Source organism: Pelodiscus sinensis, chromosome 10 (genome assembly GCF_049634645.1).
Source record: "Pelodiscus sinensis isolate JC-2024 chromosome 10, ASM4963464v1, whole genome shotgun sequence".
In the NCBI taxonomy this organism is placed as follows: domain Eukaryota; kingdom Metazoa; phylum Chordata; order Testudines; family Trionychidae; genus Pelodiscus; species Pelodiscus sinensis.
The window spans coordinates 49,704,057-49,727,139 of NC_134720.1; the positions used below are offsets into that span (position 1 = coordinate 49,704,057).

General features: G+C 43.9%; 1 protein-coding gene across 2 annotated transcripts in view; it reads right to left on the bottom strand.

The window, feature by feature from the left end:
- DIS3L2 (DIS3 like 3'-5' exoribonuclease 2) overlaps window positions 1-23,083 on the bottom strand; it is a 260,081-nt gene that overhangs the window by 147,101 nt on the left and 89,897 nt on the right. For both annotated transcript variants that reach the window (XM_075938150.1, XM_075938149.1), the window contains 3 exons: window positions 16,148-16,233; window positions 10,322-10,569; window positions 1,978-2,151 (listed from right to left, as the gene is read on the bottom strand). In XM_075938150.1, coding sequence (XP_075794265.1) covers window positions 1,978-2,151; window positions 10,322-10,569; window positions 16,148-16,233 — 508 coding nt within the window. The remainder of the gene's footprint in view (window positions 1-1,977; window positions 2,152-10,321; window positions 10,570-16,147; window positions 16,234-23,083) is intronic.

A 23,083-nucleotide genomic window follows, 5' to 3' on the forward strand; every position in this document is an offset into this window, starting at 1 on the left:
GCTTACCCAGAAAGAAGGATTTAAATGGCCTCGCTACAAAAACATTGTGGGGTGCTGATCACCTTGACAATTTTCACTGCAAAAATAGTAACAAAACCTAGAAATCCACTTGGAATTTGCTTCCAAGAGTAACTGTGTAATCAAAGTAAAGTTCCTCATTTGCCCACCACAGCACTATTGCTGGGGCAGAAGAAAGGAGAGGAAGATGGCTCTCCCTTTGCCGAAGTGTAGCCAAGAGCCCAAAAATGAGAACGTTCGAATGACATCTTATATTCTAATGTTTGTGGTGGAATGACATTTGCACTACTGTGTTTTCAGTCATTTCAGATCTGAAATCCAATATCTGACGTCTGACACTAGCAAATAAGAAACATGATTCTCCACTGAGTTATACCATTTTTACACTAATGTTGCGCTACTGATTTCAACAGAGCATGCCAGCTTTTGCTGCACTGGAGTGGAGAATCAGGCTTACGAGCAAATCATTTAATCTTACATAGAGCACAGCCTTGAAGCTGGGAGAGAAATCTTTGGTAGCTTTAATCTTAACAGTTATTATAAAATAGATAATTACCTACATCCGAGGTTACAGAGAACTTCAAGACATAATTTAAGCCTCGCAATGCTGCTGTGAGATCAACAGTATTTAAGCTTCACAAAGCTGCTGTGAAACTGACAGTATCCTCCATTTTACACAAGGTAAAATGCAACACACAGGGTATGTCTAGATTACATGCTTCTGCTGGCAGTGGCGTGTAGATTAAACTACCCGACATAGTCAATGAAGAGGGGATTTAAATAATCCCTGCTTCATTAAAATAAAAATGACCGCTGCGCTGTGCCGGGTCAGCTGATTGTCGGCGCAGTGCAGTAGCCAAGATGTGGATCAGTCAGCAGGGAAAGCCTTTTCCGATCGATCCTGTAAACCTCGTTTCACAAAGCATAAGGGAGTGGTCGGCAAAGGCTCTCCCTGCCAACCGATCCGTGTCTTGACTGCTGCGCTGTGCCGACAATCAGCTGAGCTGGCACAGCACGGCGGCCATTTTTATTTTATTCATTGAGTATGTCGGGTAGTCTAGACATACCCAAAGTGACATAGTGACTTGCCAAAGACCACACAGTGAGTCAGTGACAGAGTCAGCAACAGGACCCGAACTTGGCCTGGTTTCCTTCTCCAACTGTCCGCTACATCATCTTCCTTTTTCCACCACCATCTCAGCCCAAAGATTTGTATGTGTGTTGCGTACTGACCTTTCCACTCTGGACTCCCAATACAGATACTTAATGATGGTGCCTGTCCTCCCCTTCACACAATTTGTTACCCTAAATGAGAACTACGTAAGTACACGAAGGGAAGGGAACTTGCTGTGGGTGCAAATGCACGTTTGTCTTTTCACCAACATGGACAAATCAAAACCTTTGCCTTTAGGAATCAACACCGTGTAAACATTTTCCCTTAGTAACAATCTGTAGGGAAGCACCATCAGACAGTGCCCTCAAAGCTTCAGCGTAACAATCAGAGAACCCAAGGTACATCGCCAGCAGATCAATGAGAATTCATACACCAGAAACATATTGACATACAACCTAGAATTATTGTCAGCACTGGTAAAAAAAACCACACTGGGAACTTTGTGAGTCATAAAAAAAATCCAATGCGTCAACAGAGAAATGTTATAAAATCCACTACAGAAGTATTTAGGGCATTCCTGACAAAAAAGAAAGCTCTCCGGTTAGATGCCAGGGTATTACTCTCTGTGTCTAAGTATTAATATCTTCAATCGTTCTTTTGAAAGAAATACGCTTTGCTATACCAAAGGCTTCCCCAAATCCCTGGTCTTTCGCTTCCTTTTCAAAGAGCAGGCTGCTTGTCAAGCTAACCCGGGTAGAGCTTAGGAAGCAGTGCCTTTGCATGCCTTGTGAAGCGAAAACCACAAGAGAAGAACAACCTTGAGGCCAGAGAGGGTTTGCTGTTACCTTAAATCTCTTCTGTTGGCCAACTCTGCTGGTGGGATGGTCCAGGGCAGGCTCTGGGGAAGGCATTCCAGAACGTCTTGGGAGAAGTCAGAGAAATCCACACCGTACTCCATCAGGATTCCTTCTGTTTCAGGCTCAATCTCACCAGCCTGCCCGAGACTTTTGGCCATTTGCCTTGGGAATGGAAGCAGAAAGAAAGGGTATTTTTATTTAGAATGTACCTAGCACTCTCGGCTGCAGCATCCATCAAGAGCAGATATATGATCACCCATTTAATCCAGCTCCCTGACTTGTGGTGGGAGACCGGGGAGGAAGTAGGACAGTACCATGCCTTATGCATGCTGGGGAAGATGCAAAACACTTGCCAGACATACTGTGTCTCTCCTTTAAGGAGAGAGCCTAGAATTGCTGCATGTGAGCTGGGAATCACAGATGAAGGGAACATTGTGTGGTCCATTCTAATAAGCTTTGTGGAGCTCTGCACACATTTGTCTGTCCTACTTCCAGAAACTTCTCCTCAGCTCCAGTGCATACCTAGCTGGGTGGATTTCCTACACCTCTGACATTAACCATACTTTCATTCAAAAGAGGAGTTAGCTGAACATAAGAATGGCTATAGTGGGTCAGACCAAAGGTCCATCCACCAGCCCAGTATCCTGTCTGCCAACAGTGGCCAGTGCCTGGTGCCCCAGAGGGAGTGAACTGAACAGGTAATGATCAAGCCATCTCTCTCCTACCAACCATCTCCACCCTCTGACAAACAGAGACTAGGGACACCATTCCTTACCCATCCTGGCTAACAGCCATTAATGGACTTAACCTCCATGAATGTATCTAGGTCTCTTTTAAACCCTGTTATAGTCCTGGCCTTCACAACCCCCTCAGGCAGGGAGTTCCACAGGTTGACTGTGCACGGTGTGAAGAAGAACTTCTTTTATTTGTTTTAAACCTACTGCTCATTAATTTCATTTGGTGGCCCCTATTTCTTATATTATGGGAACAAGTGAATAACTTTTCCTTATTCAATGAAAATGGCAGAGAAACCAACGGGAGCTCCACATTAGTGATGTAACAAAGCAACACTCGCTATCTGACTAGAAACGGAACTGTACATGCTAGATTCTGCCTGCCCTTTATATTCCCAACACTGCGCTGTGCAGAAGGAAAGGTTGGTTGGTTTGTTCTTACAGCACCATTAGGGCAAATGGCACTTTACAGGCAAATGAGACAAGGACGCTGGCGTACTGTGATCACCATCTATGTCTATGTAAATTCATTAGAATAAGATTGACAAGATTGGTAGGGAGAATAATGCAATGGAATATGGCTATAAGCAAGGTTTCTGCAATATACGAAAAGTTGCCGCGATACTGATCATTCTGCTTTAATTTTAATGAGCGAGAACAGGCATAAATTGCTTTCCTAACACAGGCAAAAAAAAGTGTGTAACTGTAATTTGGATATGAAGCATGTTCCCAGTGTTTTAACTGTGCCATAAACTTATATAATAAACTCAATTTGTAATGCAAACATATTTATAAGGGGGAGATAATGTTCTCTCTTTTTTGCACTGAGGCAGGCTGTATAATAAATCTTTCAGAACACGTGGTAGACTACAAAAGATTATGCACTTTGTTCTGCATTAAGCAGTAGAGTCCATATTCTCTGGATGAATAAAACGGTGATAAAAGATCTTTGCCTTCGAGAAACACACAGGCATTTGGCATCTAGCCCTAATTTTCAACTACAACATGTTTGTGTCAGTCTGATTCTCAATGTTATTTTAATGTAACTAAATAAGATATAATTTTCTTTCTTGCAGCAGTAACTACACAGCATAGAAACGATCACCTACCTCCCAATGCTATGTAGTAGTGCAGAGAGATTTCAAGTGGGTGAATTTACCTGTGGTTTATGTAGGGTGACCAGACAACAAGAGTGAAAAATTGGGAGGGAAGGGAATAACAGGTCCGATGTAAGATAAAGTCCCTAATATCAGGATGTCTGGTCACTCCAGACTTAGGAGCCGCAAAGTGCACTGCCACTCAGGCAACTGAAGTTTGGGTCCTGGGTTTGACTTCTTGTTCCCTGCACTATGCCCTGTAAAGGGGAAGGAGGAAGTGTCTTGTCTTTTAAACAACATCCTTCTGGCCAAGGAAGGATTTACAGAGGAAAGGGACAATGGGGAGGGGGCTTGGAGTGTCACCCTTTTCCACTTCCTCCACTGCCGTCACGGCTCAGTACTTAGTTTTCTAAGAAGCTGAGCACCTGTTGCTCCCACTGACTCCAGTGGAAACTGCAAGTGACACAAAAAAATCAGGTCTCTAGTGTCTACTTTTGTATGTGTCTCAAGTCACTAGAAACCACCTTTTCAAGTCACGCTTTCCAGCTCAGATTCTGTAGCCCATGTCCTCTTGTGCAGTTTGAAATTACTGAAATTAGCGAATGATCCATAAAGATCAAGTGGCATTTCAATGATGCAGGGGTTTGATACAGGACTCATATCCTTTAAGGAAATTCACATGTGATTTACCATCTTCCAGGGAATATTTCTCTAGCCCCCTGAAATAAAAAATTCACAACTGGTTTTAATTGGAGCCACACTGCAGTCACACAGCCACGATGACTTGCATCCAAATAAAATCCAACAGATCAAGGCTACCGCTTATAGGATAACAGATAGCCCTGGGGCGAACCACACTAATTCACACAGGGACTGTGTCCTCAAGGAACTGCAAGAATAGCTGAAGAGGCTTATAAATGACAGCTGTCACATGACTGAGCTTCAGCTAAGCATCTAACTCTCCATACTCGCAGCAATGCTGGACCTCCCCACATTTCCACAGCATTCAAAGTCACAATTAGAGACTTAACATTTACTTTTTGTGTTGTCAATGGCTGGGCATTACAGCTCTCCAGAGAGCTCACTACTGCCCTTCTGGTGAGGTCAGGGACAGAGGTAATATCCTGCCATGCAAAACAGGGCAAGGGAACCTGTTGCATTTGACCGTTTGGTGGAGCGTGCAGCCAAATGTCAGCACGTCCAAAAAGTATTTCTCCAAAACATCCATATTTACAAGCAGTGGCAGTCAGCTGTGAAAAGGCACAAATGATGGTGAGTAACTTCCACTTGCCTTTAGGGCCCCTGTTTAATCCATGTCTAGGAGAGAATCTCATTCGTAACGATCCTGAAATATGGGATGGTTTCAGATAAAGCAGGTGCTTTACAAACTGATAAGCAAATACATTCAAGAGATGGCTGTTTGCATTTCTGAAATGCAGCAACAATTTAGCAACCTGCTGCAACACTACACCACAGTTAGGAAAGAGAATGGAAGTATGAAATACTCAGTTGAAACTGCATTAGAAATCTAGGCAGAAAACTGGTAATTCTTCATCTTAGAGTTACTGGCCAGTCCTTACTCTTGGGCACAGAAGAAAGGGTGCTCCCAAGCAAATCATAAGAACTACTGCTGGCGGTATCTAGAAGCTCTTTGGAGATTTCCTTTCAAAAACATGGCCCTCCCTCGCTTTAAAGTCTGGAAAGATCATATACAGTGCAAAATGATTTGATTACAGGATGCAGGGTTCAAAGGCACTGAACAGTGAATTGTATCATAAAGGAAAGTTAATTCCATGCAGGATTTTCCAGTTCTCACTTAAAGTCAATTGCGCATGATCGAGCAGTGTTCCTTAGAAGGCACTTTGGTTTAATGGGCTTGGCAATTTTGGCTCAAATAAGGTCACCTGTCATGCACATGTAACTTTCTTTCCTTAACCAGCTGGTTATTAAAGAAACAAACCAAAACTCTCACATTTGCTCTAACTTAGGGGTTTTCAAACTTTTTTTTCTCATGTCCCAGTAGAAGAAAATTGTTGATGCCTGAGACCCAACATACTTTGACTGGAGTGTGGCTCTGGAGTGGGGCTTTGGGCTGTAGGAGAGAGCTCCTGCTTTGGGTGGGGAGGAGGGCATGGCTGGGGCAGGAGGGGCTTACCTTGAGTGGCTCCCGGTAGGTGGTGCAGTGGGGGGCGGCTAAGGCAGCTTCCTGCCTCTTGGCATTGCAGACCATGCTGCCCCCAGCAGCAGGTTCCCAGGCAATGGGAGTGCAGAACTGGTGCTAGGGGTAGGGGCAGTGCGTGGAGCCCTGTGCATTCTTTGCCTCCCCATCACCTAGGAGCCAGGCCTGCCGCCAGCTGCTTCTGGGGCACAGCACAGTCTGTGGTGCAGGACAGGCAGGGAGCTGCCTTAGCATTCCTGCTGGTCACCTGATCCCCCTGCAGCAACCAGACACAGGGCCTGACATTCCACGATAGTTTGAAAACCGCTGTAGTCTAGTATTCAACCTGTCCCACCATACACTGGCATCTCTTCAGCCTATCAGCCTAAACTGAGGAATTGGCTGAAGGGCTGAGATGATGACCAGTCTACACAGATCTTTCTCTATTACTCTCCTGAATCATAAGTGCCAGAACTAAAGGGTTTGGCCAGTACTGGGCAGACTATTTGGTTTGTCCCCTTCAGATGACTTTTGGGGAGTCTGTTCATACTGTTCCATGGATCTATAGACTACAGGACTCCATTACCATACCACATGGCCACACCTTGGGTTTTCCTGTTATTGGAGATATTTTGGAACCTTGCCACGGCCTTAGTTTATCAAACTTCTCCCATCTTTGCAAATGCCTGTGCTCTCTACCCAGGGCCGGTCTACAATACCATTTTATGTCGGCAAAATGTACGTCGCTCAGGGATATGAAAAACCCTCTTGTAGAAACACAGGTTTCGCCGGCCTACGGGGTGTGCACAGCGCTGTCGGCAGGAGAACTTCTCCTGCCAACCTACCTACTGCCACTTGTCGAGATGCCCATCGGCATACGGTGACTACATAAGCAATCTTACAGCGATGCAGCTGTGTTAGGACAGCTGTGCTACTGTAAGCTGATGTGACGTAGTGGGGGTGCTGTCTGCTCTGTCCCACAGTGTTCCCCAGCGCTGTGATGTGTGATTCCCACTGACTCACCCACATGTGTATTAGCCCAGACACCTAGTTCCAGCTTGAGGAGTTAACAAGTCTCTTCCCAGAGGGACAGACAAAGGAAGGGAGGCGGAGACGAATACTGGGCTGAGGGCAGCGAGGGAACTAAGGAAGTGAGCATGCGGGGGAAGGGTCAGTCTTGGGCTGGAACCATGAAGGAACCAGTCTAAGGAGGGGGCTGGAATCCAGGGGTCCAGAGACCCCATCACAAGGGGTCTGAGGCATCCCGGCCCAGACTCCTGTAGACACATCATGTCTATGCTGTGCTGTATCCTGGAGAAGCAATAAACCCCCTCTATTCTACTGGCTGGAGGAGTCTGTTCTTGCTGCTACGGGGGTGCAGCGTCAGGGGAACTCTGACACGTCGTCACAGCTTAGTATAGAGATGGCATCGTGACCCACCTCCTCTCCCTCTAGCTGTGACATCAACAATCTGCTGAGTCCTGCATGGACAGGAAAAATGTGCAGGCAACACTATTGCATTTCATCTTGTGGCCTGCATTGGGCTGCTGACAGCAATCTGGTCTTTTCCTTCAGTCCAAATACATGTAGATTTGAAAGGAAAAGAAAAAGACTGCAGCAACTCAAAACATGGAGCTGGCTTTGGAAGCTGCTTCAGAGTGAAAGGGCAGCCTGGAAAGTTTCACTCTATTCTAAATTCCATGACAACCATCGGCACTCTGATAGACAAACATTTAAGACCCTGAATTAATTATACGGTTAATACCGACATGGTCACCACAACATCGCATACCTGAATCATACTGTCATGTAGGCCCATGTATCACAGTTGAAAAGCTAAGACGAAGCCGCCAGTGCTTTTACATTTTACTTTGCTATTGTTTTAGCGACTGACCCAGCACCACAAAGGGGCTGGGAGATGAGTTTACTTGGTCGGTCTCTAAGGAACAGAGAGGCAAATCACGGAACATGGAGAAGGTTCGCTACCCACATTACAGGGACTGGCTTGGACCACAAAAGCAAAGAACCCTAGAACACAGCGGTATCTGACACTTGTGTCTCCTCTATCTGGAAAGGGAAAGATTGGCTTAGAGGCTGGTTTGTTTTAAACACTGTTTGAAGTGGAGAAAATTAAATGCCATTTCATTGCAGTAATACCACTCCAAATACTACCCTATAGGAAGGATATGTACTGGAGCAGAGCTGTGGGTTTTCCTGTGCATCCCATGGAGATCACCATCTCTGTATGCATCAGTATCAATTTTATCACAGTCCCTTCTCCCTCCCTCTCCACCTATTCCAAACAAATAAAAAAGTACGCGTTTCCCACATGACAAGGTAGCCTTCTTCCGAGGAGACAGTATCTTACCTTTCACCACCAGGTGGCACTCAAGAGTCACAAAAATGAACCCCCTCCCCAAACTTTCACCTCCAGGAGGGTGCCAGGTTTTCCCCACAATGTGTAGCAACAGATCTCAAGGTGGCATCTGAACTTGGAGTGCAAAGTAGCAGCTCACAGTGCCCTCTGCCAAGTCCCCTAGCTCATCCATTATTTGATGGGACCAAGGACACACACAGTCACCATGAAGAGAGAGGACACGCTGACAGACTTGGATGTTGCTCATGAAGGATGCTGCATTTCAGAAAACTCTAACTTATGCTCCCCAATATGTGGTGGCCAGTTTTGTTTAGCCTGTTTGGGGATCAGTGCAGGATGAGCTAATGAAGGAGTGTGTGGTACCAATGGGAGTCTGGCAACACCTGCAGAAAGTTACTTGGCAATCCAATGGCACTCTGGGAGGAGGGAGAAATCTGCAGATCCTCCGAGATTGTTTTCTCATTAGACAGGTGTGGTGCAGAATGCAGATATAAGACCTATTGGTTCCTCAACCATAGACCCTTAGTGGTCCTTATCAGGTCTTCTTACAAGGTTCCCTGTAGTTTTTAACAGAGGTGATTTTGGAGGCACAAATCTTTTTGATTTAAAAAGAAATCCACAAATCTCTTGATCACAGTCTACAATATGCAGAATGAATTCTGTGTTAAGTCTGGTCACCCACCCATTCAAATTCTGTCTTTGAGAATAGTGCTGTGCCAGCCTCTGCACACAAGCATAGTGTTACAGATTAATAATTAAGCAGGAACTGAATGCAAGAGGGCCACATTCAGTTGTTAATATTATTGCTCTGACACGTGTTTGCTTGATTCTGCGAGACCTATGCCATTACTCTACAGAGAGAGTCCAAGAAGCATCAAGAAGATCTTCAAGAGAGGGTCACCTCTAACAGATTAATTTTCTTTTTTCTTTATAAGAATTAAGGTCAAAACATCACTACAGACCCAGTGATAGCCACAAAAAGGAAAAGCGAGTAGAACCATAGTTCCTAGTCCCCAGCTAGTCTCTCAGTTGTGATTTTTAAATACTATATATTTATTAAGTGATATTCATTGAAAGATCTCAAAACATTTTACAAAAAGATGACTACCCCCATGTTACCGATGGAGAAAGAGAGAGTAATATTCCCTGAGACAACAGAGCCCAGACTGGTACAGATCATAGGTCTCTTAACTTTGCCTCCTGGCCTAACAGGTACATCAGGAACGTGCACAAAGTCAAGCACATGATGAGCTATTGTCACCTGATTCTCATGATCAACCAAAACTAAAATCTCAGCCCCATCCACAGTTCCTCTATATGAATCTGACAGCCACCTTTAGTAAAAGGCAGAAAACTGCCAGGCCCTTTGGGGGCCTTTCACATGTTTCAGTCTATTCCAGTGTTTAAACAAATGTATTTTGTTAAAAGTTGAAATCAATCAACATTTTACACGACCGTCTTCCCAGGGCTCTTACTGAAGTCATAGCGTAGTCCCAGAGGAAACCACTATGTACCAAGACAATCATGGAAAGTTTCTTCAGTTAGGTTTCCTGACAACACCCTCTACATCTTGGAAATTACTGAAGGAGCCAAATCAGGATGCACAATGCTACACATCAAAAGGACAGATAAGAGTGATTGCTCAGTGAAAGAAAACATTAACCACTCCTCAAGAATTCCCCCTGCACTGCTGCGCACAGCAGCCCACCACAACGAGCAGTAATAACATGAAGATGCAGATCGAACTCTTCTGATGAAAAGGGTGAGGGGGAAGGAACAGAAAGCATGGAAAGCCAGCTAGCATAATGGGCAAGCCAGCCAGTTTCTCGGATTACCAACACTTAGTTCCACTGCTCAAAATGCAAGCTCTTTGAGACGTTGGTAGCACATATCCAACTGCAGTCAAATTAGGGGTCCGGGACCAGAACAGAAACCTTTTTCTCTGGACCTACTAACAACTACGTACCCAAATGCAAAGTTGCTGTCTTCCCTCCAATCCACAATGCGACAGATAAAGAGTGTACTGGAGTAGTTCTCAGGCTGGATCATGAAGTCAGGAGGGCATTCTGCCAGATACACATAGGCTCTAGGTACTCGGTGGTCCACAGGTGAGAACATGGCGCACTTCCTGAAGAGTTCACTGTTCTTGTCTGCCAGCAGTTTAATGAAGCCCGTAGCTGCTCTGGAATGCTTCTTCTCCAAGATACAGACCACCTAGAACAATCACAGGATTTCTATAGTTATCGCCATCAGAGAAACTTTCATTTCCTGTTACAGACTAACGGGGAAAGGAGAACACAAAGGCACAGCAGAACATCTTGGAAATTCACAAACTACAGTACATTTTCCCTGTCTCTTATTTTTGTAAACAGTGCCTATTTACAAAGTGATTTCCTGCACCAAACAAAGCTTGACATCTTGCTCATGGCAATGGTGAAGCCGTGTGTCTTCCAAGTGTTAGCTCTTTGAGGCACTTTTCTTAATTACAGAACAAAACCATACAAGAAGCAGATGCTTCCAAGCACAGTGCATTAGCCACAATGTACAATTAACTTCCATAAAATAATCTTCCACTTGTATACTCACTGCAAGGAGTGTGATTTCAACATTCAATACAGAAAGACCAGTCCAAAAGACTATGGACACTCTTAATTGACAATATTTTTTCCCCTTCTCTTTACCTCCCCATTCCCGCTCTGTCTCTGCTATTTGCCCCCTGGGCCCTTTAACTCCATTCATCTGAAGAAGTGGGTTGTGCCCACGAAAGCTCATGATACTGTCTACATTTTTTATTTGTCTGTCAAGTGCTGCTTGTTTTTCAAGTTTATTCTATTACAGACTAACATGGCTACCCCTCTGAAACAGTTCAAAAACAGTGCCCGGAGCAAAGGTTGTGGATCTGTCAAGACATCTAGATAGACTTATGTGTAGTGCTGGGGAGGAGCTGGTGGCTGTGGCACATGCAGGTGCCAATGACATAGGGAAAGATAGGAGAGAGGTTCTGGAGGCCAAATGTAGATCGCTAGGAAAGAGATTGAAATCCAGGACCTCTATGTTAGCGTTCTATGAAATGTTGCCAGTTCCTCGCATAGGGCCAGGTAGGCAGGCAGAGCTTCAGAGTCTCAATGCATGGATGAGACAATGGTGTAGAGAGGAAGGGTTTAGATTTATTAGGACTGGGGAAACTTTTGGGGTAGGGGGAGCTTATACGGGAAGGATGGGCTCCACCTAAACCAAGATGGAACCAGAATGCTGGTACTTAACATTAAAAAGGGTCATAGAGCAGTTTTTAAATTAAGGGCTGGGGGAAAGCTGATGGGTGCGGAGGAACACATGGATCAGACAGACATCTCTTAGGGGACGGTCTATTAATAGAGATTCTCTATGTTCTAGTCAGGAGGAGAGGATGGAAGATGATAAAGTATGGGTCAGATCAGACACAATAAAATGAAAGAGTCTAACACATCAGGAAATGGCAGACAGAAAAATAGCGATATATATATTTAAAGTGCTTATACTCAAACACTGGAAGTCTAAAGAATAAGATCAGTGAACTAAAGTGCCTCGTATTAAAGGAGGATATTGATATCATAGGCATCACAGAAAGTAGATGGAACGAGGACAATCAATGGAACACAGTCATCATCATCAACCCCCACAGGCTCAACGCCTGTTGGTGTCCGGTGCCTCTCTCACTATTTCCTTCCATCTTTCCCTGTCCACTGCAGAGTTACCAGAGTACAAAATATATCGGAAGGACAGAGCAGGTCGTGCTGGTGGGGGAGTGGTACTATATGTGAAAGAAAATGTAGAATCAAATGAAGTAAAAATCTTAAATGAACCAAAATGTTCCATAGAATCTTTGTGGATAGTAATTCCATGCTCTAATAATAAAAATATAGCAGATGGGATATATTATCAACTACCTGATCAGGACAGTGATAGTGACTATGAAATGCTAAGGGAGATTAGAGAGGCTATCAAAATAAAAAAACTCAATAACAATGGGGGATTTCAACTATCCCCATATTGACTGGTACACGTCACCTCAGGATGGGATGCAGAGATAAAATTTCTTGATACCTTAAATGACTGCTTCTTGGAGCAGCTGATTTTAGAACCCACAAGAGGAGAGGCAATTCTTGATTTAGTCCTAAGCGGAGTGCAGGATCTGGTCCAACAGATAGACCACTTGGAAAGAGTGACCATAATGTAATAAAATTTAACATCCTTGTGGTGGGAAGAACACCTCAGCAGCCCAACACGATGGCATTTAATTTCAGAAAGAGGAACTACACAAAAATGAAGAGGCATTCTGTTAATTAAACAGAAATTAAAAGGCACAGTGACAAAAGTAAAATCCCTGCAAGCTGCATGGAAACTTTTTAAGGACAGCATAATAGAGGCCCAACTTAAATGTATACTCCAAATTAAAAAACACAGTAAGAGAACCAAAAAAATGCCACCATGGCTTAACAACCAAGTCAAGGAAGCAGTGAAAGATAAAAATACATCTTTTAAAAAGTGGAAGTAAAATCCTAGTGAGAAAAATAGAAAGGAGCATAAACTCTGTCAAATTAAGTGTAAAAATATAAGAAAAGCCAAACAGAAGTTTTAAAGAACAGCTAGCCAAAAACTGAAAAATTAATAGCAAAATGTTTTTAAAATACATCAGAAGCAGGAAGCTTACTAAACAATCAGTGGGGCCTCCGGATGAGCGAGATGCCAAAGGAGCACACAAAGACAATAAGGTCATTGTGGAGAAACTAAATGAATTCTTTGCTTCGGTCTTCACGGTTGAGGATGTTAGGGAGATTCCCAAACCAGAGCCATTCTTTTTAGGTGAGAAATCTGAGGAATTGTCCCAGATTGAGGTGTCATTAGAGGAGATTTTGGAACAAATTGATAAACTTAACAGTAACAAGTCACCAGGACCAGATGGCATTCACCAAAGAGTTCTGAAAGAGCTCAAATGTGAAATTGTGAAACTATTAACTGTGTTTTGTAAGTCTATCCTTTAAATCAGCTTTTGTACCTAATGACTGGAAGATCGATAACGTGTCGCCAATATTTTAAAAGGGCTCTAGAGGTTATCCTGGCAATTATTGTTTGACGTTAGACTTACCATTCTGTAATAAAGAAAATAATTGTCAGACACATAGATTAACATAATTTGTTGGGGGAAAGTCAACATGGGTTTCTATAAAGGGAAATCATGCCTTACTAATCTATTAGAGTTCTTTGAGGGGGTCAACAAACATGTGGACAAAGGGGATCCAGTGGATATAGTATACTTGGATTTCCAGAAAGCCTTTGAGAAGGTCTCTCACCAATGGCTCTTAAATAAAGTAAGTTGTCATGGGATAACAGGGGAGGTCCTTTCATAGATTGATAACTGGTTAAAAGACAGGAAACAAAGGGTATTAATAAATGGTCAGTCTTCAGAATGGAGAGCGTTAACTAGTGGTGTCCCCCAAAGGTCCGTAGTAGGAACAATCCTATTCAACTTATTTATAAATTATCTGGAAAAAGGGGTAAACAGTGAGGTGGCAAAATTTGCAGATGATGCTAGACTGCTCAAGTTAGTTAAGACCAAATCAGACCGTGAGGAGCTTCAAAAAGATCTCACTAAACTAAGTGATTGGGCAACAAAATGGCAAAAGAAATGTAATGTTGATAAATGTAAAGTAATGCACATTGGAAAAAATAATCCCAACTATACATACAATATGATGGGGACTAATGTAGCTACAACTACTTGAGAGAGAGATCTTGGAGTCATTGTGGATAGTCCTCTGAAAACATCCACTCAGTGTGCAGCGGCAGCCAAAAAAGCAAACAGAAAGTTAAGAATAGTTTAAAAAGAGATAGAGAATTAGACAGAGAATATCTTATTGCCTCTATATAAAATCATTGTACAGCCACATCTTGAATACAGCGTACAGATGTGGTCACCTCATCTCAAAAAAGATATACTGGCATTGGAAAAGGTTCAGAGAAGGGCAACAAAAATTATTAAGGGTTTGGAACGGGTCCCATATGAAGAGAGATGAAAAAGACTGGGACTTTTCAGCTTAGAAAAGAGAAGACTAAGGGGGGATAAGATAGAGGCCTATAAAATCATAACTGGTGTGGAAAAAGTAAATAAGGAAAAGTTATTTGCTTGTTCCTATAACAGAAGAACTAGAGGTCACCAAATGAAATAAATAGGTAGTAGGTTTAAAACAAACAAAAGGAAGTTTTTCTTCACGCAGCACAAAGTCAACTTGTGGAACTCCTTACCACAGGAGTTGTGAAGACTAGGACTTTAACAGGGTTCAAAAATAATGGCTATTAGCCAGGCTGGGTAGGAATGGTGTCCCTAGCCTCTGTTTGTCTGGAAATGGATGACAAGAGAGGGATCATGTGAGGATTACCTGCTGTGCTCACTCCCTCAGGGGCATCTGGCATTGGCCACTGTTGGAAGACAGAACAATGGGCTAGCTGGACCTGTGGTCTGACCCAGTATGTTTGTTCTTATGCTTTTATGTTCTTATGCCTCTAGTGGATCCAGGGCTAACAGTAGGAGAGGAAACTATACTATACTCATACTGTAATGAGTTTGACAGAAATTTGTAAGAACATAAGAACGGCCATATGGGTCAGACCAAGGGTTCATCTAGCCCATTGTTTTGTCTTCAAACAGTGGCTCATGACAGGTGCGCCAGAGGACATGAACAGAACAGAGAATCATCAAGTGATCCCTCCCCTGTTGCCCTTTCCCAGCTTCTGACAAACAGAAGCTAGGGACACCATCCCTGCCCATCCTGGGTAATAGCCATTGATGACTTCCATGAATTTATCTAGCTTTTTTTTTTTAATCCGGTTATAGTCTAGGACTTTACAACATCCTCTGGCATGGAGTTCCGCAGGTTGACTATGCATTGTGTGAAGAAGTACTTGCATGCATTTGTTTTAAACCTGCTACTTACACATTTCATTTGGTGTCCTTTAGTTCTTATGTTATGGGAACAAGTAAATAACTCTTCTTTATTCACTTTTTTCAATTCAATTTTCCCCTGTATTTCTCCAGAATTAGGGCTTTCTATAATATGCTTTGAAAAGGATAATAAATGACCTATCATTAAATGTTAAATTTTCACAGATACATTCATTCAGGTTATATTTTTTAAGACCCATATAAATCACCGGACACAAGCACAAATACTATTTCTAAATGTCTGGGTTTATTCAGAAGGATCCTTTAAGAAGGACTGAAGAGTCACCACTCAGTGAAATCTGAAATGTAGGACTCACCATACTGGCTAAGACCAAAGGACAATCTAGCCCTGCATGTGGTCTCTGACAGTAGCCAGAAGCAGATGCTTCTGAGAAACATGTAACATACCTGCAAAAAGGCACATGTGGGATAATCTGCCCTCTGGCAGATCTCATCCTGGTTTCGATAGTTAGAGAGCACCTTACATGGAGTTTAATAGCCCTTTCATAATGGTTATCATTAATAATGAGAGATCTGCCTATTCTTACATCCATATAAATGTCCAATCCCTTTTAGTAACTTGCTAAATAATAAACAAAAGCATTTTAAACCAGGGTAACGGGTAAAAATGTCATGACACTCAAGCTTTATCAGACTGCAAAGGAAATATTTCTATACAGGGCAATCAGATTCAATGAATGCTGACAAAGCTTCAGAGAGGCCAAAGGCAGGGCCATCCCAGCTATTCAGAGCATAAAGCTGTTCAAGCCCTTCTGACATGAAAGAAAGATCATTGTTCTGATGGGACGTTACCTTTGCTGTCCTTTGAAGAAACTTCTCTGGAAGAAGCTTTGGATCATTTACCTTGGAGACATCTTCTTGCTTTGCACAACCAATCTCTAAAAGGAAAAGGAAAAGGAAAAAGTCTTAGTATGTCTTACAGTAGTGTTTCCCAATTTTATTTGGCCACGGAACCCTTTTAAAATAAAAACTGCTGGGGGGAACTGGTCGACCAAAAAAAGGGGGGGGGAGAGAGACTGTCAAGCAAAAAAACAAAAAACGCCAGCCTGCCCCTAAGACACCGGCGGCCAGTGGCCCCTTGAAAATGGTGGCCCCAGGCGACCACCCAGCTCACCCACCCCTAAGACTGGCTGGGCGGAGAGGGGAGAGGAGTGATCAGGTTTTCACGGAACCCTTACTTTCACTTCGCGGAACCCTGGGGTTCCGCGGAGTACTATTTGGGAAACACTGTCTTAAGGTATCAATTTGCTTTAGTCTTTTGCTGTCAATTCTAATCCAAACTTCAAGTATAAGTTTTAACTGAAGGGAACAAACTTGACTGAATGGCAAAATACCCCAGCAATAAATGTCATTTAATATTTCTCCAGGCCACAATGGAGAACAGATATATATTGACTTATTGTGCACATCTGCAAAACAAAGTCAAAATAAACCCAAAATTTACAAGTACATATAAACCAGACATAATAAACAAAATAGTGGAAAACACATTCTATTTATTAAATGAAAAAAACCTGCGTAAATTCCCTGGCTTTTCTTAGTTGGTGTCATTAACTTAACATATAAATAGCCCTTTAAGTACTTAAAATCGTTTAATATTTAATTTCCTTTAGAAAAAACCTTATGCAAGATTATAAAATATGTATTTATCCCAGAAATTGAAACCACTTCTCACAAGTTGACACTCTACTGCCACAGATTAAAAGCCCTGAGAAAAGTAATTGCTTCATATGACTAATAGTCACATTTTTTTCCTCTTAATTTCCTTTATCAAAAAGCAGGAACATGTAAGCCAATTGCCAACCAAATTCTAGTTTTGAGTTTCAGAACATTCAAGTACCCATCACAGGTAAAAGGCACGTTTTAGTGCTTTTGGTATTTACAAACTGCTAAAGCAATCTTTAATTTGGTAAATCAGTCTTGAGGGTGGCCTCTGGCATAGCAAGTACAGGTTGCACCTCACAAATCCGGGATTCTCTCGTCATGCTGGACCACAGATGTTCCTGGATGAGAGACACCTGGGGCAAGAGGGCAAGTCTGCTTGCAGCGGGGCTACAGCAGCCTGGGCGGAGTGTGATCGGGACTGTCTGCCACCTGGCAGCATGGCCCGGGACCACAGCAGCCCAAGCAGGGAAGTCTAGCTGGACTGCATCAGCCTGGAAAGCAGCGGGGTTGCAGCAGCCCGGGAGCTGGAAGTGGCAGTGTGATTGGGGCTGCCTGTCACCTGGCAATGGAGTCGGGACTGTGGCTGCAGCAGCCCGGAAGGAGAAGTCGGCCGCAGCAGCTTGACAGAATCAGTGCAGCCAGGGCCACGTGCCACGCAGCAGTGGGACTGGGGCTGTGGCAGCTGAATCAGACAATGTGCAGTCCGACAGTGGGGCTGGAGCTGCCCGGCTGGCCAGGGCTGGGGCTGGCCTGCAAGACAGCCCAGCTTGGCTGAAGGAGCCAGCAGCAGGGAGGGGCTGTTGTCAGGAGACCTCCGGTTGTCTAGCATAGCCCCTCTTCTGGGACCGGTCAGGTCCCGAGGCTGCCGGACAAGAGAGGTCCAACCTGTACCTTTAGAATGGAAATACAAGCACAATCTTTACTGTACAACTAGAGGAGGAGAAACTCCTAATCTTTCCCCTTGTCTGGAAACTTCATCAACTTAAGACATGTTCACTTGATACAGGATCCTGAGTGCTCTGGGGAATATTGTTTTTAAAAAGGACCAGCCCACTGGCTGAGAATTTAAGGGACAGGAGTTGTCAATGAGCTTTTCTTTAAGCAGAAATAAGAGAAAGATGTAAAGTAATAACATTATTGAAGAATGTGTTCCATGGGAAACCAAAAATGCTCATATGCACATCAGAGAGACTCCAGGCCAGAGTTTTTTAAAGCAGATACAAGCCCACACAAGACACCCCTCTGTCCAACAAGGCTCCCATCAGTGGAAATTGCTAATGACATGACAGATGAATGGTTGAACTGCTGCAGAGTGGGAAAAGCTGCAGCAGCCAGGTATGCAGAGAAGTCGGTCAGCTCTATGTGACCGAAATCTGCCTCCAAACTCAGACACGAGCTAATGTGGAACACAGAGGACTGCCCTTACATTTGCAGACAGCTCTGTCGGCATGTACTGTGCACCGCCATCAAGAAGATACATTCACAAATGGGCAAACTTCCATACATGGAATGTTTTGCCATTAGACAAGATTGCACTAGCAGTCATTTGGCACCAACTGCTATCATTATGATACACCCATTTTCATAACTTTTCCCAAATATTGCCTTTTGGAATGAAGTTCTTCAGGCTTATCCTCTGCTCAAAGGTGAAGTTTCATGAAGAGTTTGAGCAAAGAGGAAATTTTATGAAGAGTTTGCGAAAAGAAGAAGGGGAAACAGATTTAAAAAATCTCTCTCCTTTTTAAAAATGTAACCCCCTTTTCCTCCTAGGTCATCTGACCTTAAATTGACCCACCAATAGTATACTATGAAGGGTAAATCCCAATGGATGTCATGGTGACACACACGTTTGAAAAAAATTACCTGGATAATAGTTAAATGGATTTTAAAATGGGAGAACACTGTGGTTATGATCCTAAGCAGCAGGGAGAATAAAGAAAGCCAATGTTTAACATTTTTGCCAACCAGCAATCGTATCAGGCCACAATTTTAAAAGTTGAATGGGAATTTTTAAAAATAGTTTACATGCCTGAGATAATCTTAACAAAGGTAATGGCTTGTACATACAAACACATCCTAAAATTAATGGTATTGAGTTTATAATGTTGCACTCAAAAAGACCACAATTATCCTAATGCGCACGATGAGACGATCAAAAATTAAGAAACACTGGCAGATAATGGAGTAAACTAACTTACCATTTTTCCAATTCTTGAAGCTTGCCTAACAAGAAGCACAGGGATTTACTAGAATGAGGGTTTTTTTTTTTTTAACCAGAGAGCACAGTCTGCAGGTTGGACAGAAATTAGACCAACTGCAAGGAAGACCAAATTTACTCTTCAGTATGACACAATGGAGATACTACAGCCAAGGCACTGTAGGAAAAAATGAGATACATACAAAGACGACTACTATGAAAATTTCCAGGAACAATGTTCTAGAATAGCATTTCCCAAACTATGGGCCGCGGCTCGGTACCGTGATTTTAAAACTCTTCGGCGGCACGTGGCGGGGCCATGCTGGCTCCGGGTTCAGCCTCCAGGACCTGAGTGCAGCCTCCGGCCCCGCAATGTGGAAGGCAGAAGGTAGGAAATGGGCTTGGGCGGCGAGGCGGGGGCGAGGGGTGGAAGGAGAAGGGGCTTGGGAGGGGAAGGCACCAAGGGACAGGGTACAGGACAGACAAATACCAGGGGGCCAAGTGCAGACAATGAGGGAAAGGGTGGGAGGGGAGGTGTCAGTGGGAGGGGGGACAGGGTGATGCTGGGAGAGGAGAGGGGAAGGGCATTAGGGGCTGGAGGAGGTGGTGCTGGGGGAAGGCTTGAAAGAAGGGGTGGGCATGAGGAAGGCCAGGATGGAGCAAGTCATGTGTGAGGGCACAGAGGGGCAGGAGGGGATGGGGCAGAAAGTGCTGAGGGGGTGGGTATTAGGGAAAAAGAGGGCAAAGGGGGCAGGGGCAGTAAGGGAAGGGGGAGGCACCAGGAGGGTGCAGGGCTAAGGGAAGGTGCAGGTGCCAGGGGATTCTGGGGTGAGGAGGAGGAGGGGAGAGCTGGCCACCGGAAGCAGCACTGGATGGGGAAATTGGGGCAGGCTGGGGAGATTGGGGGGCCGGTGGAAGCAGGGCTGCCGGGGGATGCGAGGTTGGGGGCAGGGAGCTGGCCGGGGAAGATGTGGAGGGGGTGGGAGAAGCAGCCGCTGGAAGGAGGGCTAGACAAGGGAGATTAGGAGGAGAAGGAGAAGCGGAGGAGAACTGGCTGCCCGGGACGGGGTTGGGGGATGTGGGGCTGGCCAGAGGCGCAGTGGGGGGAGCAGGGGGGAGGAATGAATCGGCCTGCAGTGAGTGGGACTGACCCGGCCATATGTAGATCTTGGGGCGCTGCCCCCGTTCCCCCCTCATCTCTACCAAGCACAAAGGATGAGTTAGTCTGGCCTGGGGATTCTATTGTCCCCCGCACACACACACCCCTCGAGTAGTTGCGAACTGTCTGGCTGGTAGACACACTCATGCAGCCTGAGCACATTTACCAGCCAGGCAGTTCGAAACTACAAACTGATACATCTAGTAATAATACAACTTACCTAATGAGAAAATACCAGACATGTTCTATGTCTGGTATTTTCTCAGTTTGTTTTTTGTGTGTTTATATTTTTGGGCTGCAAAAAGCAGTACTGAAAAAAAAGGGTTCCAACGAAAGTAAAAAGTTTGGGAAACCCTGGTCTAACCAGCTTTCTGTCTGTCTTACAGTCCATTTATCCAATCCATATTCCTTAACTTGCTGGCAAGAATATTGTGGGTGTCCATATCAAAAGCTTTGCTAAAGCTGGCACTGGGGGTTTTGGGAGGATCAGAAACAACTTATTTGAATATTCATCATTTGATTAATGAATATGCAAATATATATTACCAGTCCTCCAAAAGTTTGTGAATGGATTTACTGGTCCCCATGTCAAAAAGTTTGGGAACCCCTGTTCTTGGATGTGGGTAAAGCTTTCAGAAAGTATCTCTTTTACATCTGCCTTCCAAGTCCCACTTCTCAACCACGTCACTGTTCTCAGTTGTCCCAGCTAAGACAGATTTGCCTCTCACCTGGACAAAAAGTAAAACCAGAAACCTGCTCTCAGAAGATACAGCCTGTGCATGTGCACACATGGGATATGCACATGCTGAGCCCAGAACTGCCCACGGGGAGCACAAATTCTCACTGTGGCACTTGGTAGAATCCACCCTGTCAGCCACAAGCAGAGTCAACCAGAGGCCTTTGGCTGGCTAAAGAAAACAGTGTCCTGGATGCAGAAGGGATCGATGCCTTTGCCGTATTCACCAGAAAATCCTGAGCCTATCAGACAGAGATTCAATCGGCAAAGACATATTGGAGCCTGTGACCAAATCGTCACGAAAATGAAGGCAGTCAATCTTGAATCTGCTTACTCCCGTAAATGTTCCTTACCAACATCTGTATCTGAAAGGCCATTGTGCTGACTTGCTAGGGATGGGATGAGATGACCATTGCCTGGGGCTTTTGTATAGAAGATGCAGGTTCCTTTTCTAAGGAACCTCCTAGCAGAAGTTGGCCACTGTGAAGCAGGAGAAGGCTACTGCCAAAAGGATCACTCCAAAGGGACTGAAAGCAACAGACACAAAGACACATGACCAAAGGTGCCCCAAGGAGATGGCCAGACTGCTAGCTGTTTTGGGAGAGAGGCAGAGTGGATGTCCCAGATATGAAACCCACCCGGCGGGGCTGTCGGATCTCAAGCTTCTGCACTAAGGATTCTTTTGAGGCTAAAGAATGGAGAGAAGCAACAAGAAGGCTAGAGCTGCCAGGATCTAAGGAGGACCTGATGCAGAACTTCTGATGTAAACAGCTTTGTCACAGACATCTGAACTGGCACCCCAGTCTGTTCTAACAGTATCCATTTAGCCCTAGTGGGATGTTTTGTTCCAGAAGGACTGAAGTCTGGAGCAGATGTGAGCACCTACACAAGCAGGGAAACTATGAAGCCATTTCTTCAAGGAGAGAAAAGAGCTGAAAGAAGGTACTTTAGCACAAGAAGGGCCACAGTGGGAAGAAGCTCTTTGCCTTATGCCAAACCAAAATTGAATTTTTCTGACCCCTTTTTTGAGGTAGTTATCCAATGGCCATTTAATATTTCCACCCTCTGAAATGTCATATTTTCTGAGAAAGACTTACTCTGTTAGCTTGGGCAATCCTTCATAAACTTATCTTACAGTGAGAAAACACTTCAGCAGCAAGAAACCAGTGTAACTATTTTAATCCCCTGCTTTTCCTTTTAGTGATTATCTGACAAACCAAAATTGTAATAGTGATTTTCACTTAAAAAAATCAGGTACTAACTGCAAGGAACTTCTCGGATTGGTTGTTATCATCAGCAATCCAGCAATTGTGGCATTTGCATCCCTCTGTAAGAGATGAGTTTGAAACCATTCTCCTCTGTAATCAGATGCATCTAAGCAACCTTTCGTGGTCTCATGTTAAAAAACAACCCCCAAAAATTTCCTTGAACAACCAGATTATCATGACACTAAAAAGTGTCCAAAGCAGCTCTACAGCCATCAGACTAAGATAACCTTATTAGTTAGTAGTGACAGATCCCAAACTAGGTACCCACTAGTCACTGGAAATCTGTAATTCCTTCCAAAAGGAATACAATTAAAGATGAAATATCCACTTGCAAATGAAAACATCTCAGTTTCAAATCTCAAAAACAAACAATTGATAAAAATCACCCTCGATAGACAGAAAGAAGAAATTGTTTCTGAATGCTTACTAGTTCAGCTATAAAAATCTTAGAAGAAAGTGACTTAGCCAATTCCACATGGACTTGTCTTTGCCAACTGTAGACATCACTGGCATCTATCCAGTTCCAAATACAGAAATTGCATTTCAGATTCAGGTGTTCCTATACATGTGACTCAACAGCAGGAAAAGATTGCTGATTGCTAACGAAGTAATAGACTTTTCACTTCTCTGGTGTTTTGTTTAAATGGGCAGCTTGACGCAGTTTATCTTTCTGTACCAGAACATCAGCAAAGTGACTTCACCA